Below are 15,148 nucleotides of genomic sequence, written 5' to 3'. Positions count from 1 at the left end.
CTACTACTTCAGGTGACAGGTTATGGAAACCCCTTTTCAATATAAAACTTCATGGCTGCCATCAGAATGGTTCTCTCTTTTAAGATGAAAACAAAAACTAATAAATTCAGCAATACATTATTGTTGTTCACATAATAGCAATAGTCACTTGAAAAGCAGTGGTTTGTGCATAAATGAAACATCCAGACCACAAACCTTGGGGTGCATATGGATTATAGTACCTATGCCTGTCCTATACAAAGAAATGCTCCATAAATATTGATTACTCAGTTTACTGAAGATTAGTACAGGGAGGAGAAAGCCCCTTAATCCTCTTATTGGAAGCAGCTCCTGGAATGCTTAGTGTGTATTTTCCAGAATTTCTATGTACAGTCTCAGTTTTTCCCACAAGTAGGACAGACAGCTCTTTAAGAGCCTAAAGTCTGTAGTCTGGGTTTGACTTTGTTACTCCCACGCTAATGATGGGGTGGCAGGTGGTGCAGTGTGCAGAGGAGAAGCTTTGGAGCCCAACGATCTGGTACCTAACTCTAGCTCTGCTAGGATGAGAAACTCTTTCCTCCATCTCTCTTATTTTCATTATTATTATTAGGCACAATGTCTCCACTTCAGAATCAAAGGGAATATGTGCCCATGATAACTATTTTATGCCAAGAAGAAACAGCTGTAACAAGAAAATTAAATTTGAGGCATAAAAAACCTTTACAGCTTTAATGAAGAAAAAACGAAACAAAAACAAAGAAAACCCCCAGCTAATCTGAGACTTAGCAAAAACTCCTAACTAATTAGAATCGCCATTATTCAAGTATCACCCTCACCAGGGGAAAGTGGTGAGGAGTCCAGATTCAGCAACCTTCTGAACTGTCCATGTACAAAATTTAAAAAAGCGTGTGCTATTCTACCAAAAAATTAAACACTATATATATGAAAAAAATGTGGGCCAATATGAACCATCTACCTTGATATTTAAGAAGTGACCTTAAAGTCTTAAGATAACCATAAGAAGTGCAATGTAGGGTTATTCTAAGAGACTTTCAGACCATTTTTAGCTATAGCCTTCTCAAACCAAAGCTTTCTACCTTATGAAAGAGCCCAAGATGCAAAAGGGCTAATGTGGGGACTTCCCTGGCAGTCAAGTGGTTAAGACTCTGTGCTTCCACTGCAGGGGGCTCGGGTTCCATCCATGGTCAGGGAACTAAGATGCTGCATGCCGTACAGTGCGGCAAAAACAAAACAAAACAAACCACCCCCAAAAATCTGAATGGTTGAATGGTTCTCTTGTTTGGGCGTGAGGGGTGGGGGACTGATAAAAGGCCCAGAGTCCTCCTGATCGTCCTGCCCCAGGCAGGCCCTTGAAGGACCCTCAAAGCACAGTGCAAAAAACCACTGGTAGAGAGAAAAGACTCTGGTCAGGACTCCTGTGTTCAAGTCTTAATTCTGCTTTCTGACAATGTGCCTTTGACCAATGTGTCATTTTCTAGTTTTAGTTTCATCACCAGTTAGTTGAAAGAGAATTGGTTCAGTTGTCCTTAGAGTTCCTTGTAGCTTAAATCTCTGAATTTCAGCTAATTAATAACAAAGCTGATGAAGACAGTGCAGTGAGATGCTATTTAGTCATGTTCATAGCTTATGTGCAATTTATTTGTGTGGAAGCCCAATGTCATTACCCCTGAAATCTCCCCACTCGTAATTCCAGCCAAACAATACAACTCCATTTATTAAGTTTGGTGTAACAAGAAGTTGACCCCCGCCAGATACCTGTCGTATTTCTCAGAGAGGCACGAAGGCCTTTGTTTGGAATGAGGGCGTTCTTTAATATCCAAGAGCTCCTCCTAGAAAGAGAAATCATATGGTGATTTTGAACAATATTTCTTGGGCCACATATTTTCAACTTATTTTTGTTATCAGTAACTGACTGTCTACCTTAAGCAGTTCATACAGTTCTTATTTATTTACACCCTGACTTATTCCAGAAAGGACCAGAGTCAGCTCAAGGTTCTCACCAGAAGCTCAAGCAGAACTGGCAAATAACGTAAGTGATCAGTTTATTGCTAAAATACATTCTCTTATAAACTTCTGTCCAATAATATACCCCACAACACTGAACGCTGATCAAGGCATGGTAGCTTCAGGCTTACATAAAACCTTCAGCTATTCTGACTGGTCTTAAATGCATTAGATGCCAACTTACAAGGGGATAGTTTTTGTTTTTTTTTTAATGTACATGGTCCTTTACCCCTAAATACTTCAGTGCCTGTTTCCTAAAAATGAGCATATTCTTTCACAGCCTTTTTTTTGTGGCTCCATGAGAGAATTAAGCCCTACAGAAAATAATTTGAATGACTATTTTTCCATTCTCCCAAGGATTATACTTGGCCAGTATCATTTTAGATGCACAGGAGAGAAGAGAATCTATTACATACAATGGATGCCTTAGGGCATAAGGGCTCACTTCTGCAGAACCTGGTTGAGAAGTGCTGTCAGTTTTATACAACCAGTTATCAATAACACTTTATCCCTCTGGATTCCAATTTTGTCAAATGACCCAATAATGTCCTTTGTATTACCTTTTATTAGAATCTAACACAGGATCCAGTATAGAACCAGATATTGGTTGTCATGTCTCTTTGGTCTCTAATCTGGAACATTTCTACAACTTCTTTTGTCTTTTATGACATTAGCATTTCTAAAGAATAAAGCCCACTTTTTTTTTTTTTTTAAAGAGAACATTATTCATTTTAGGTTTGTCTAATGTTTCTTCATGATTAGATTGAGGCTAAGCATCTCTGGAGCAGAATACTAACCTAAGAGATGTCCACCTCAGAGCATCACCTCTGGATGCTTATGTCACCCATCTGCCCCTCATCAGTGATGTTAACTTGATGTAAACCACCTGGTCAAGGTATTCTCCGGTTTTACTCTTTAGTTACTACATTCCCACTTGCAATCAGTATGCAATCTGTGGGGCAGACACTTTAAAATCATCCAAATATACTGGCCTTCATCAAAATTTCCCCCTAAATTTAGCATCTACTGGTGATTCTGAGCCAAACCAATCTTGATTTTTCAACTGTAGGCCTCCCTCCATAATTACCAGTCAGGCACTTGGCATTCCACTGTAAATACAAACCCTCCCTTCTCCCCCTTTTATTTACCTATTTATTATTGACATGGGCTCACAGATTCCCAGCTTTTCCAATGGTCTATAACTCATTAATGTCCTTAATTATTTTGGTGCTCAAATTGAGAGTTTCTTCAAGCTGGCTCCTGCATCCTTTAGACATGCCCCATCATTTTTTAAAAGCACTTTCTTACTTTCTATCTTATGTTGTACCCATCCTGTCCTAACCCCAGAGTCAGCCATTTCTTGAGAAATCCAAGTTCCTTTAAGTGAGGAATAGTATAATAAATCAAGATTTGGGAACTGGGTATCCTCATTTGCTTCTAGGCCCTCTCAGCAGAACTAGGAAATATGTGCGGTTATATATGCACACGTGTGCACACACACACACCTGCTCATACACATGCATATACACAAAACCATTGCCTCCTTTTTATATAAACATTTTCATAGTAAAGTTAAAAACAGCAATTCCCAAACTCTCAGTACCAGTAAAATGCTACAACTGCCTTGCAAAAAAGCCTATACCACTGTGCTGTGGCCTCTCCAACACCCCCGTCACAGGCCTCACAACAGAATGCTTGCTGCTTCTCTGATCACTGCTTCCCATATCTTGGGGTAAATATGGAGGGATAGAGTTACTCTCTCAGCTTACAGGAATCACAGCATATAAGCATGCCATGAAATTACTCAGTATCTTCAGATACCTGAGGCACCTAAATGTTTTCTCCATTAGGTGAGAAATAGCAAAATGCCGTAGAACAAGATGACATTTTAGTTTTAAAACCAGAATATCAATTATTTACATTTATTTAGGATTCATTTATGAATTATGTCTTATTAATTGGGTAGAAATACCTAGAAAAATTTGGAAGTCTGAGATAAACAGAATTCCAAATATAAGAAAATGTCTAAAGGCTACTCAAAATTCTGAAAAAGCTGTTAAGGTACTGACATACCACCTGCAAATTGCCAGTAGAGACTGAGTCCAGTGAAATCTGCATGGTGAACACAGTGTCAGAAGGGCAGGAGTGACACAAATTTGGTGGTGAGGGCTGGGTAAGATGGACCAATAGTAGTTATGATGATTGCAGATGCAACAATACAGAAATCCTAAGAACAGTAGGGCTTAAAACATTTTCCAGTAAAAACAGGAAGGACCTTGCAATATAGGAAATACTTATACACTACAGGAAAAAACACTGCAAAGCAATCTTCTGCTATTAGAAGCAACCCAAAGATTATTACATATCCCCTCGCTCCACCATCCTCAAATCTGAATATTAAACTAAGAACCCTAGTATACTATTAAACCAATGGCAATATATTTCATACTTAAATACGTATACTCTCAATATACAAAAAGTTTCTAAACAACGAGGCTCTGTTTGAAACTTTTAACTCCAGATGATAATAGGGAGCCCAAGTGATAGGTGTTCTCTATTATTACTACAGCTGTTTGCTGAAACGCTAATGATTTTATCTATTTATTTAGGAGTCAACTTGCAAAGATTAAAATTTTAACACAGCCGCAAAACATGTAGATGGACCAAAATGTTCTATTTGCGGGGATCAAAAAATATTTGAACAAAGGTAAAAAAAAAGCCTTACAAAAAAGGGAAATGAGGAGGCTAAGGAGAGATGACAACTAAATGTAATATGGTCTCCTGGATGGAATCCTGGAACAAAAAAAGGACATTAACTAAGGAAATGTGAATAAAGTATGGACTTTAATCACAATGTATCAACATTGTTAATTGTAATAACTGTACCATACCAACATAAGATATGTTCCCAGTTTTTCTGTAAATCTAAAACTGCTCAAAAAAATAAAGTTTACCCCTGTCTCATACCATATACAAAAAGAAACTCAAAATGTATCAAAGACTTAAACATATGAACTATGACTATAAAACTCTTAGAAGAAGACATAGGTATAAATCTTCATGCCCTTTGATTAAGCAATGTTATTTAGCTATGACAACAAAATCCTAAGCAACCAAAGAAAAAAGATAAATTTGACTTCAAATTTAGAAATTTTTTTGCTTCATATGACACTATAAGGAAAGTGAAATGACAACCCACAAGACAGAAAAAAATATTTACAAATCATGTATCTGATAAGAGTCTAGAATATAGAGAGAACACATACAACTCAACAACAAAAAGACAATAACCCAATTTAAAAAACAGGTAAAAGATCAATAGATTTTTCTCCAAAGATACACAAATGGCCAACAAACACATGAAAGATGTTCAACATCATTAGTCATCAGGCAAATGCAAGTCAAAACCACAGCGAGATACCATGTAATGTCTACTAGGACGGCTATTTTAAAAAAAAGGGAAAATAAGTATTGACAAGGATGTAGAGAAACTGGAACCTTCTAACATTGCTGATGGGAATGGAAAATGGTGCGGCTGCTGTGGAAAATGGTGGCAGTTCCTCAAAAACTTAAACACAGTTACCACATGATCCAGCAATCCCACTCCTAGGTATAAACCAAAGAAAAATGAAAAATTATGTTCACACAAAAACCTTGTACACAAATGCTCACAGCATTATTCACAACAGCCAAAAAGTTTAAACAACCCATGTGTCCATCAAATGATAAATGGTTAAACAAAATGTGATAAACCTATACAATGGAATATTTAGCAACAAAACAGAATAAAGTACTCATACATGGTACAACATGAACCTTGAAAACACTATGTTAAGTGAAAGAAGTCAGACACAAGAGGCCACATACTGTATGACTCTCTTTATATGCAACGTTCAAAATGGGTAAATCCATTGAGTCAGAAAGTAGGTTAATGGTTGCCAGGGCCTGGGGGAAGGGAATAAGGTGATTGTTAATGGGTAGAGTTTGTTTGCCAAGATGAAAATATTCTGGATTAGATAGTAGTGATGGTTGTACAACTTTGTGAATTTACTAAAAACCACTAAATGGTACACTTTAAAAGGGGTGAATTTTATGTATGTGAATTCTATCTCAAAAAAAAAAATTTTAAGTAAATTAAACTAAGAGGTTTAGTTACCAGAGGTTAATGTTTTGTTTAATTTCTCTTGTTACAGACTTACTGCTCTAATAACAGATTTATAAATGCCAACTACTCTTGGATACAAAAGAGTAGCTCAGGTTGGTAAAAATGTTTTAATTTTCCCTCCCATATTATTCCAGTTTTATTTGTTGACTTTATACGCTTGGTATATTCTAGTTGTGAATGCTCAATGTACAAACTTGGCAGGCCTGTAAGAGCACAAAGTGGAGCAGTGGGCGAGTTGCACACAGGCATCAACCATGCCAGCAGCACCGACTGTGCCACGGTATGCCTCTGACCAAATGCAATGTCCAAAACACAGCCCACTTGTCTACAGAGGATGAAGAGCAATTTTCTTTATTAGTAGGCTGAGAACTGGGGAAACAAAACAATTCTTGGATTGAATAGCTCCTAGGAATAACTTTAAACATCTAGGTCAAACTACAGGTACTGTTCTTGAGAGCAGGGCTTCTTAAACCAGTTTCATGGCATCAAGGAAACCATACACAAAACGCATTTGTGCAATTTCTGCAATGAGTGTTCATCTCCAATGGTTATCCAAAGACCTCCAATGGACCCCACAGAGGTTAAAAAGTAGTGCCTTAAACCAATCACGTTTCTCAAAATGTGGCCCAAGGTCCACCCCAACATTTAGGGAAAAATGAGATCCTCCTCATTGGGTTTAGAGAACTAAACCTGTTACCTTCAGCAATGTCTTAAGTTGCTTAAGATGGTATCCCAGCCTGAGAGGATCCCCCAGTTAAGTGGGGAGGAGAGAAACCATAAACTAAGTCAACACAAAGTTTGCTCTTTCATAACTGTCCACAGAACACTTCCTGTGTGCCAGGCTTAGTGGCTAGCACAGGCAGATGACTGTGGTCCCTGGCCCCACTGCTCTCCAATCTCTCAAAAGAAGTCTTCTTGAACTTGCCATCTCAAGAGTCCCTAACAGCAACTATTCCTGGAAAGGAATCCCTTTGGGATATTTTCAAAGAAAACCTTCAAGTTTGGCTAAAGGCAAAATACTTCAAAGTGCCCATTTTGAACTGGGAGTGCTCCTTCCCTATGAGTATTTCAGGAGGGAATGTGAGATTACCCTTTTGTAGAGTCCTGACAATCCACAGAAACTTACATCGTGAACAAGTTTGCTAAAATTATCATCTGGACAAGAGAAGAGTTATCAACAGAGACCTTAATTTTTGCATAGGTTACTAAAACCTGACCAGGCAAGAACAAGCTGCTAATTGGCTAAGAGTCCCACACCAAAGGAAGTATAAACACATTTTCTTAGTTTTAGCAGCCTTCCTTAAAGAAAATGTGTCAAGCCTTCCCAAACAGTCTATTTGGGAATTACTAATATGGACACCCACTTTCAGTGATCAGAATTAAAACAGAAAGCAAATGATGTGAGTATAAGCCCAAAGCAACAGTGGTTAAATCCTTATACAGTTTCTTTCTGCAGAAATCCCCTGCAGAAGCAGCTATGCATTCTGATGACAATCTGACGTTATAGAATTTCACACAAGTCACTTATATAAGGAGATGAAAGGGGAAATGTTCTTTACCTCCGTGAGCTGAATTCAATTCACAGAGTAAAAAGCCCAATTTTTTATGATTACCGTGGATATTTTTATTTTACTGTTAGTGGTCTGAGCACCCTAGAAGTGCCCCAGTATCTCACCTATGTGTGCCTGGCTCTTCCTAAAGAAGGCAGATGTCCCTGAAGCAGTGCTTGGGTTGGGTACCCCTTTGACCTCCTCTTCCAGACCCCACCCTCCACACACCCACAAACATTGGGCTTGGCCCATCAGGCTCTCAGATGGTTGCTGACCGACCTGATATTTCAATCCATGAGTCACATGACTTTTCTGAAAGGCTCAGAAAGCTTTTAAAAATAGATCACAATGGGGTAATGGCATTCATAGATGACAGCCAGGGCAATGGTGAACGAATGACACAGGGGGTGCATGAGATACCTTCCACCATCCCCCATTCATGAGGTTTGTTGCCAAAGTGGCACCATTTAGAACAGTTCTTACAGGCAGGTCAGGATGCAAACTGGATCCTGCAGAGCTGATAAGCAGGGCTCAGCACCTGGATTCACCCAAGCCTCTAATGGTGGCTGATTTGATGCAAAGACTTTCTTCTATTGAAAGGATTTATGTGAAGCTAAGAAAATGGGAATATTAAAAAAAAAAAAAAAAAAAAAAAAGGAAACCCTGCTTTTTCTGTTGATCTGGCCAACACAATAAAAATAAACCTTGGCTTTTAAATGCGTTCACACAACCGATAAAAGCAATGTAAAACATGAAGCAAGCAGGTAAATAAGTACCAGAAGGAAACTTATGAAAATCATTTTTAGGGTGGTAGCATTACATCTTCATAGTGCTTTCTGGTTTCATATTAAAATGGAGATGGGGACTTCCCTGGTGGCGCAGTGGTTGAGAGTCTGCCTGTTAATGCAGGGGACACGGGTTCGAGCCCTGGTCTGGGAAGATCCCACATGCCACGGAGCAATGAAGCCCGTGAGCCACAACTACTGAGCCTGCACGTCTGGAGCCTGTGCTCCGCAACAAGAGAGGCCGCGATGGTGAGAGGCCCGCGCACCGCGATGAGGAGTGGCCCCCGCTTGCCACAACTGGAGAAAGCCCTCGCAGAGAAACGAAGACCCAACACAGCCAAAAATAAAAATTAATTAATTAATTAATTAAAAAAAAAAAAAAAAGGTCTTACTTTAAAAAAAAAAAAAAAATGGAGATGGTTACTGTGACATTTAGAAAATAAGCACCTTGATCTAAAGTTGGTATCTAAAGAAGCTATCTTTCAGTATCTCCCCCTACCTTTATTACATCATAAGCAGTTTTTAACACTTATTGTGTGCCAGCCACTTTTCTAAGCACTTGATATTCATTTTCTCATTTATTCCCCACAAAAATCCTATGGGTTAGATACTATTCTATCTGCATTTTACAGAGGAAAAAGATGAGAGTCAGAGAAGTTGAGAATATGACTGAAGGCAACACAGGTTAAGTAGGTGGAAGAGTGCGGGATCCCAAACCAGGCAGTGGGGCTCAGTGGCCCCTTATCCTCTCCTCTCCAGTGATTCTCTTGAGAGGACAGGGGAAGGTGCCCAATCCTTCCCAGCAGCTTTGTCACTCAGTGTTGGGTTTGTCCCAGTCCAGTGGGACCGCTGGGAACCCTGAACAAACTGCCACCTCCTCAGGCAGGCTTCCCCTAGGCCAGCTCCTTTTACAGCACCCATTCCTGAACCAAAGATTTAGGAAGGGGTGCTAGAACCACAGATTTCTATGTCAGACATTCCAATTGTGAAATGACTGGCTCCTTATCTAGCTAGAAGTTCCCACCATGAGGAAGGAAGAGAGGATACCCAAGGGGGCAAGGGCCCTTAATCCCAATTTTTCAAGATGACTTAAAATCAGAACAGGTAGGAAAGAGTAGTCAGAAGACAGTATCTATGGTGTTGCCAGCCAGACCCCTCTAAGAACTTCCAGTTAGGTTTCTGGAAAGCTGAAACATTAACATGGTATCATGATTTTTTGTACCATAACTCTGCCTTCCCCCATATAAACAGGCACCCCTATTTTTATACTAGCTTAGAAGTTTATAGCTAAGTGCCTCACTGAAATGCCACCTGTTAGAGCCTACTACTCAACTCAGTTTATGAGATACCCATGAAGTTATCAAACGAGATCTTTGTATAGCAAAAACTGACCATCAGACTACTGATTTCAACCTAGAATTTAAACCAAAGAGTATTCTCAAAGGATTGACTTCAAGTCTTGCAACTGATTCTCTCCAAGAAGGCTAGAAGGATTACTCAAATCAGTCCACTTCAGTTGCTTGTCTGTTTTCTTAATGATTTTAAAGCAAAGACAGGGAACTCCCTGGTGGTCCAGTGGCTAGGACTTGGTGCTTTCACTGCTGGGGCCCGGGTTCAATCCCTGGCTGGGGAACTAAGATCCTGCAAGCTGTGTGGCATGGCCAAAACAAACAAAACAAAACAAAGAAACAAAGCAAAGACACAAACATGGCTGTACCACTGTGACCAACTGCCCATCAGCCACAAATTAGGGGGGCCTCCTTTAAAGATCCCTACAATGACAAATAAAACGGTGCCAATCTATAACTAGTCAAGGCAACGAAGAGCACACAGGTAACTCAGATAATCCAACACCTATTTTTCTGCTGGTAGATTTAACATGCATGGTTAACATTGGTCAGTATCAAGCGGAATATTCTGAGTGTCCTCCGCTTTTATTCCGTGTCCAACTGGCAGGTGACAGCATTCAGTAAGGAGTCAGTGGCAAGCTACAGGAGCAAAGGAGAAACAGCACAAAGTACATAATACTTTGTGATCTAAGAATATCAGTCTGTTCGCTTGAAGAAAAAACATGGATCTGAATAGTGGGACAGGCCAAAGCATTTCTATTTTGTACTTCAAGCAGAAGATGGTATCACTAATAGAAGAGCAGGTACTACATGTCAACTACTGGTAAACAAGGACCACTGATGAAGGTAAGAAAAAGCTGAATGAGTCCCAAACTTTTTCCACTAATAAGCCTCACTACCTCCTGTTTTCTAAACTAATGGTTCTCAAACTTGAATCTGAGTCAGAATTCTCTGAATTACTTGTTATTCAGCCGGTGATGGCTGGCCCTAACCCTAGAGTTTGATTCAATACCTCTGAGATGGGGCCCGAGATTTTGTATTTCTAACAATTTACCAGATGATACTAAATCGTAGTTTTGAGGACCACACTTTGAGAACCGCTGTCTAAACCATTTTTAATCCATGACTTTTGATGTGAGACCCCACTCTATAACCTCCCAAAGTCCTTCAACATAATGCAATCACTTTAGAAAAATGCACATTTAAATACTACCAAAACATAGCTTTTGATCTTAGGAATCTGGCCTGGCAAAATGGACCTGAGTGGGTTTATAAATTAAGGGCTCAAGACCCTCAGGATAGCAGGTGCATATAATAAAGCTACTCATAACCATCCAAATTAATAATCACTGAGGCTTAGGAGTAGGCCTGAAAATTCCCAATGTGACCCTAACTTGAGTTCCTGAGACATTCATGGAAGCACAATGGACACCAACTGAACCCTGGGGAGTAACTATGCACCTGAGTTGCTTGACAACATCAACACCATACTTCAAGTTCTCCACAGAAGACTAAAGCCTTGCTACTCAAAGCATGGTCAGTGGACCAGCAGAATGGGCACCACCTGGGAGCTGGTTAAAAGGCCAAATTTTCAAGTCCACCCCTACCCTAACAATCAGAATTCACACTTCACCAAGGTTCATAGGTGATCCCCAGACACATTAAAGTTTGAGAAGCAAGCTGGACTAAAGGATGTCCTACCACACAGGAAACTCTGGTCTGTTACCTTGAAAAGCACTCGCCAAACATCTGAACTCCTCCACCTTCATGGGAAAAAAAACCTCGAATTCTGAACAGACTATTCACATTATCCCATAAAACAACTGAATACTACTAAATGGAGAAGGGTCAAAGCTTAAGAAACCCTCTCATCTGGCCAGTGTTTTTCTGACCCTGTAGTTAATTACAAATCCCTCAATTACAAAAGTTTTCAGAAAAGACATCACTTACAAAAATCACTGAGGACAGTTTCCTTCTACTGCTTCTAAACTTTCTAGCTTGTGAACTTGAAGCGGCAGAAACATTACTAAATGCTTTATTTATTCCAATAGTTTGATCCCAATATGTAAAAAGGGAGTACGATGGCTCAAATATTATTCCAGTTGTGAAACCAAAAAACATTTATTATAGTGTTCAGAACATAGGACTGTTTCAAACTTCCTTCAAAAGGAAAAAGGCTTAGTTTGCCTCAAATCCCACATAAAATTACCAGAGTGTTGAGAAACATATATATGAAAGCACTACCCTAATACTCCAACACTGCCTAAACATGACCCTAAAATTGCCATTAACTAAGTACTCTTGAATGAAGTGGAAAGTAAAACTATTTCTAACTAAATTGGGGAGAGAAGACCATTGAATGTAAGCTTAACTGTCAACCTAAAAATTTCTTTAAGGCACATTTATCTAAGCATGGCAGAATTCTGAGGTTGGATTGTCAAAAATGGGCAATATTGAGTTTCTCAGTCTTTACTGTAGACATATATAAGTTCTACACTAAGAAAGGCTCATAATATCTTCCTAAAAATGACTTATGCATAAAGATGGATATACATTAAAGATGAAATATACATGCTACCCTCTGATGAGTGTGTGACAGTGATTCAAAAGCCTCTATGCCTGGACTCTACACGTAAAGTACCAGTCAGAACTTTTATTCAAAAACTGCTGGGAGACCTGAATTCACATGAGTTTATATCAATAAGAGCAGTTCAAATCACTTTCCCTTCATTTAATAAGCTTTTCTCCATTCAGATTTCACCTGTCAACATTTTAGGTAATGAATTTAAGTTGTGAAATACTATACAATCACTCTCAGGTTTGAGAGAAACTATAATATATTTGGGAAGACCAAATCTGAATGAAATAGTAAAGTGCTTTCTATCAACTCACATTCTGTCATGCCAAAACAGATTGTATTAACACAGCAATTAACCAAAACTCTTTTACACCTGAAAACACTCTTTTCCTCAAGGTTTTTTTTTTATGCTAAAAATGAATATTACTCCAATAGCATCGGATAGTTTATCAAGCAGTTAAGAGTAGTAGCATCAGTACACAAACAAGGCCCGAGTTTAAAATACTAACCAATCAGTATCTTGGGAAGCCAGGGACAATAACCACGTTAGAATCCTTGATGGGGTTCACACCAGGGAAGTAATAGATATGGGCCCAACTAGGACACAACCCTTCCCGTCAACAGTCCCATGCACATTTTATGTACTCCAGCTCAACACAGTTCAGTGGACTAGGAAAGAATTCACTGCTCCGGTCAACCTCTTCAGAAATGTTCAGTAGCCCACAGGACAGTGAAACAATAGCTTCAATAAATATACAACCTTGAGGTGATTCCTCCTCCCCCACCCCCCTGAAAGAGCAGATATCTGGAGGAGTTTTAAATCACCACAAGTTTTTAGCTTGAAGTCTTAACTTTTGTTGAGTCCATATGCATTTTATAACAGGAAGTAAAAAAAAAAAAAAAAAAAAGAATTAAAATATCTGGTTACCCTAGGCAAGCACACCAAAGAGTATTCCTGTGGGGAGTTCGCCTCTCAAGGAAACATCAATACAGAGGACACTGATTTCTGTGAGGCATCCCAGAGCTGAAATCCTTACTCTATGGAAGGTAAATCAATAACACACCAATTACACAGCTGTTACAGAATTTGTCTGCCAACATATACTGATCCACAAATTCACACAGGGAATATCGAGCCAATATTCCCTTCACCTGAAGGCTACTTAGAGGCAAATTCTAGTTTAAACTCTGGGTATTCACACTGCAGAAAAAAGTTCAAAGCAATGCTTTACTAAATCTAGTTAATATTTAGTTCACATAGTGAGTCAGAATGAGACTACCACTTTAAATAATACTAATGAAATTCCTACACAATGTTACTAACCTCCTCACCTATAAAGAAACACTATTTCATTAATAACAAAGCCTACTTTTGTATAGCGATGCGGGGATTTGGAGGCCGCCGGTTGCTTCTTCAGGTCAAGGAAGGCATCTCCATTTTCTGTTTCACCCACACTTCTATCCATGGCTCCTAGGTCTACAGTTCTTTGCATCTGGAAGAAATCAGCACAAAACTGTCACCGAGAACAATAAATTTTCACAAGTCCTGACTGTTTAAGAAATGGAAATTCATATCTCTTAGACTGACTACCTTTAAAAAACCCTCACCCAACAATTACGCTATAAACCAGAACCCACTTGGAAACAGAAACACTGGTACTTAGATACCTCTTCTAGCAAAGAGCTCTAAGCATCAACAGGATAAGGAAAGCAGAAGTGCAACATGCCCAAATCAGGGTCCAGCCTTTAAGCAGTTTTAATACAAAAAGAAACCAACATTAGTCGCTGCCACCCGTGAGGGCCGTTCAGGCAGTAGTGGGGAAGTTTCTCGGAGTGGGGGCAGGTAGGAGACTAGCTGGAGCTGGGGATCCGGGAAGTCGGGCAATGGTAAAGTGCCTGTCACTTGCCAATGGACGGCGCCAGCTGCCCCTTGTTACCGGAGGCCAGGGACTGGGGACGGGGCCCGAGCGCCCCTCACCAGGCCAGCCGCACCTGTGGACATGTCAGGGGAGCCCCTGGCAAGGAAGGGGCGAGCGCCAGCTTCAGCTCCAAAACTCAGCTTCCCCTGGCCGAGACCCCAACCCCCGGCCTCTCGCGCAGGCCCCGGCCCAGCGGCCTCCTTCGGAGGAAGGGCGGGGACAGTACTCACGAAGGGGAGGCGGGCCGGAGGAAGCGGGGAGGCCGAATCCCCCGGCCCGGGCGCTCCGAGCTGGAGCCGATACAGGCCCGCCGCCATCCGCCCCGGCCCGGCGGCTCGGGTCCCGCCAGCCCGCCTGCTGCCAGCCGGCCGCCCCGCTGGCCTCGCGCCCCTGCCCGGCCCCCGCGCGCGCCCCGGCGCTCGCGCTCACGCCCGCGAACCCGGGCGCAGCGCACCCGCGCCCCTTCTCTTCCCGCGGGCCCAGGCGCGCAGCGCCCCAAATCCCGGCGCCCCCACCGCCACCCGACCCTTACTCGGTGCCTCGGCCGCCGCTCCCCTGCCCGCCGCCCGCGCCGGTCCGAGGGCTGCTCCGCGCGGCCTTCGCTCTCGCCCCCCCCCACCCGCTCGGATTGTCTCCCTTCAGCCGCCGTAACCGCGGCCCAACCCTCCGCCCCTCCTCCCTGGCCCCTTCCCCCTTAATAACTCCCTCCACGCACCCGGACCCCAGCGCAGCCTTCGCCGACGCGCGCCCGGATGTGAGGTGTCCGCGGCGGTGCCGGCCGGAAAAAGGAAACATCGC

General features: G+C 41.3%; 1 protein-coding gene across 6 annotated transcripts in view; it reads right to left on the bottom strand.

Annotated features, from left to right (window-relative positions):
- EIF4ENIF1 (eukaryotic translation initiation factor 4E nuclear import factor 1) overlaps positions 1–15,148 on the bottom strand; it is a 41,419-nt gene extending 26,271 nt beyond the window's left edge. For 2 of the 6 annotated variants that reach the window (XM_036874838.1, XM_036874840.1), the window contains exons 1-3: positions 15,066–15,148; positions 13,802–13,924; positions 1,756–1,829 (exon numbers count right to left, since the gene is read on the bottom strand). In XM_036874838.1, coding sequence (XP_036730733.1) covers positions 1,756–1,829; positions 13,802–13,924 — 197 coding nt within the window. In that variant the 5' untranslated portion in view covers positions 15,066–15,148. Of the gene's footprint in view, positions 1–1,755; positions 1,830–13,801; positions 13,925–14,338; positions 14,416–14,580; positions 14,738–14,882; positions 14,977–15,065 lie in introns of those variants that run through there. The other 4 variants (XM_036874835.1, XM_036874836.1, XM_036874837.1 and 1 more) reach the window with 3 other exon arrangements.

This window comes from Balaenoptera musculus, chromosome 14, assembly GCF_009873245.2.
Source record: "Balaenoptera musculus isolate JJ_BM4_2016_0621 chromosome 14, mBalMus1.pri.v3, whole genome shotgun sequence".
Classification (NCBI taxonomy): Eukaryota; Metazoa; Chordata; class Mammalia; order Artiodactyla; family Balaenopteridae; genus Balaenoptera; species Balaenoptera musculus.
The sequence above is the reverse complement of the archived record's forward strand: the minus strand, read 5'-3'. Positions and strand labels throughout refer to the sequence as shown.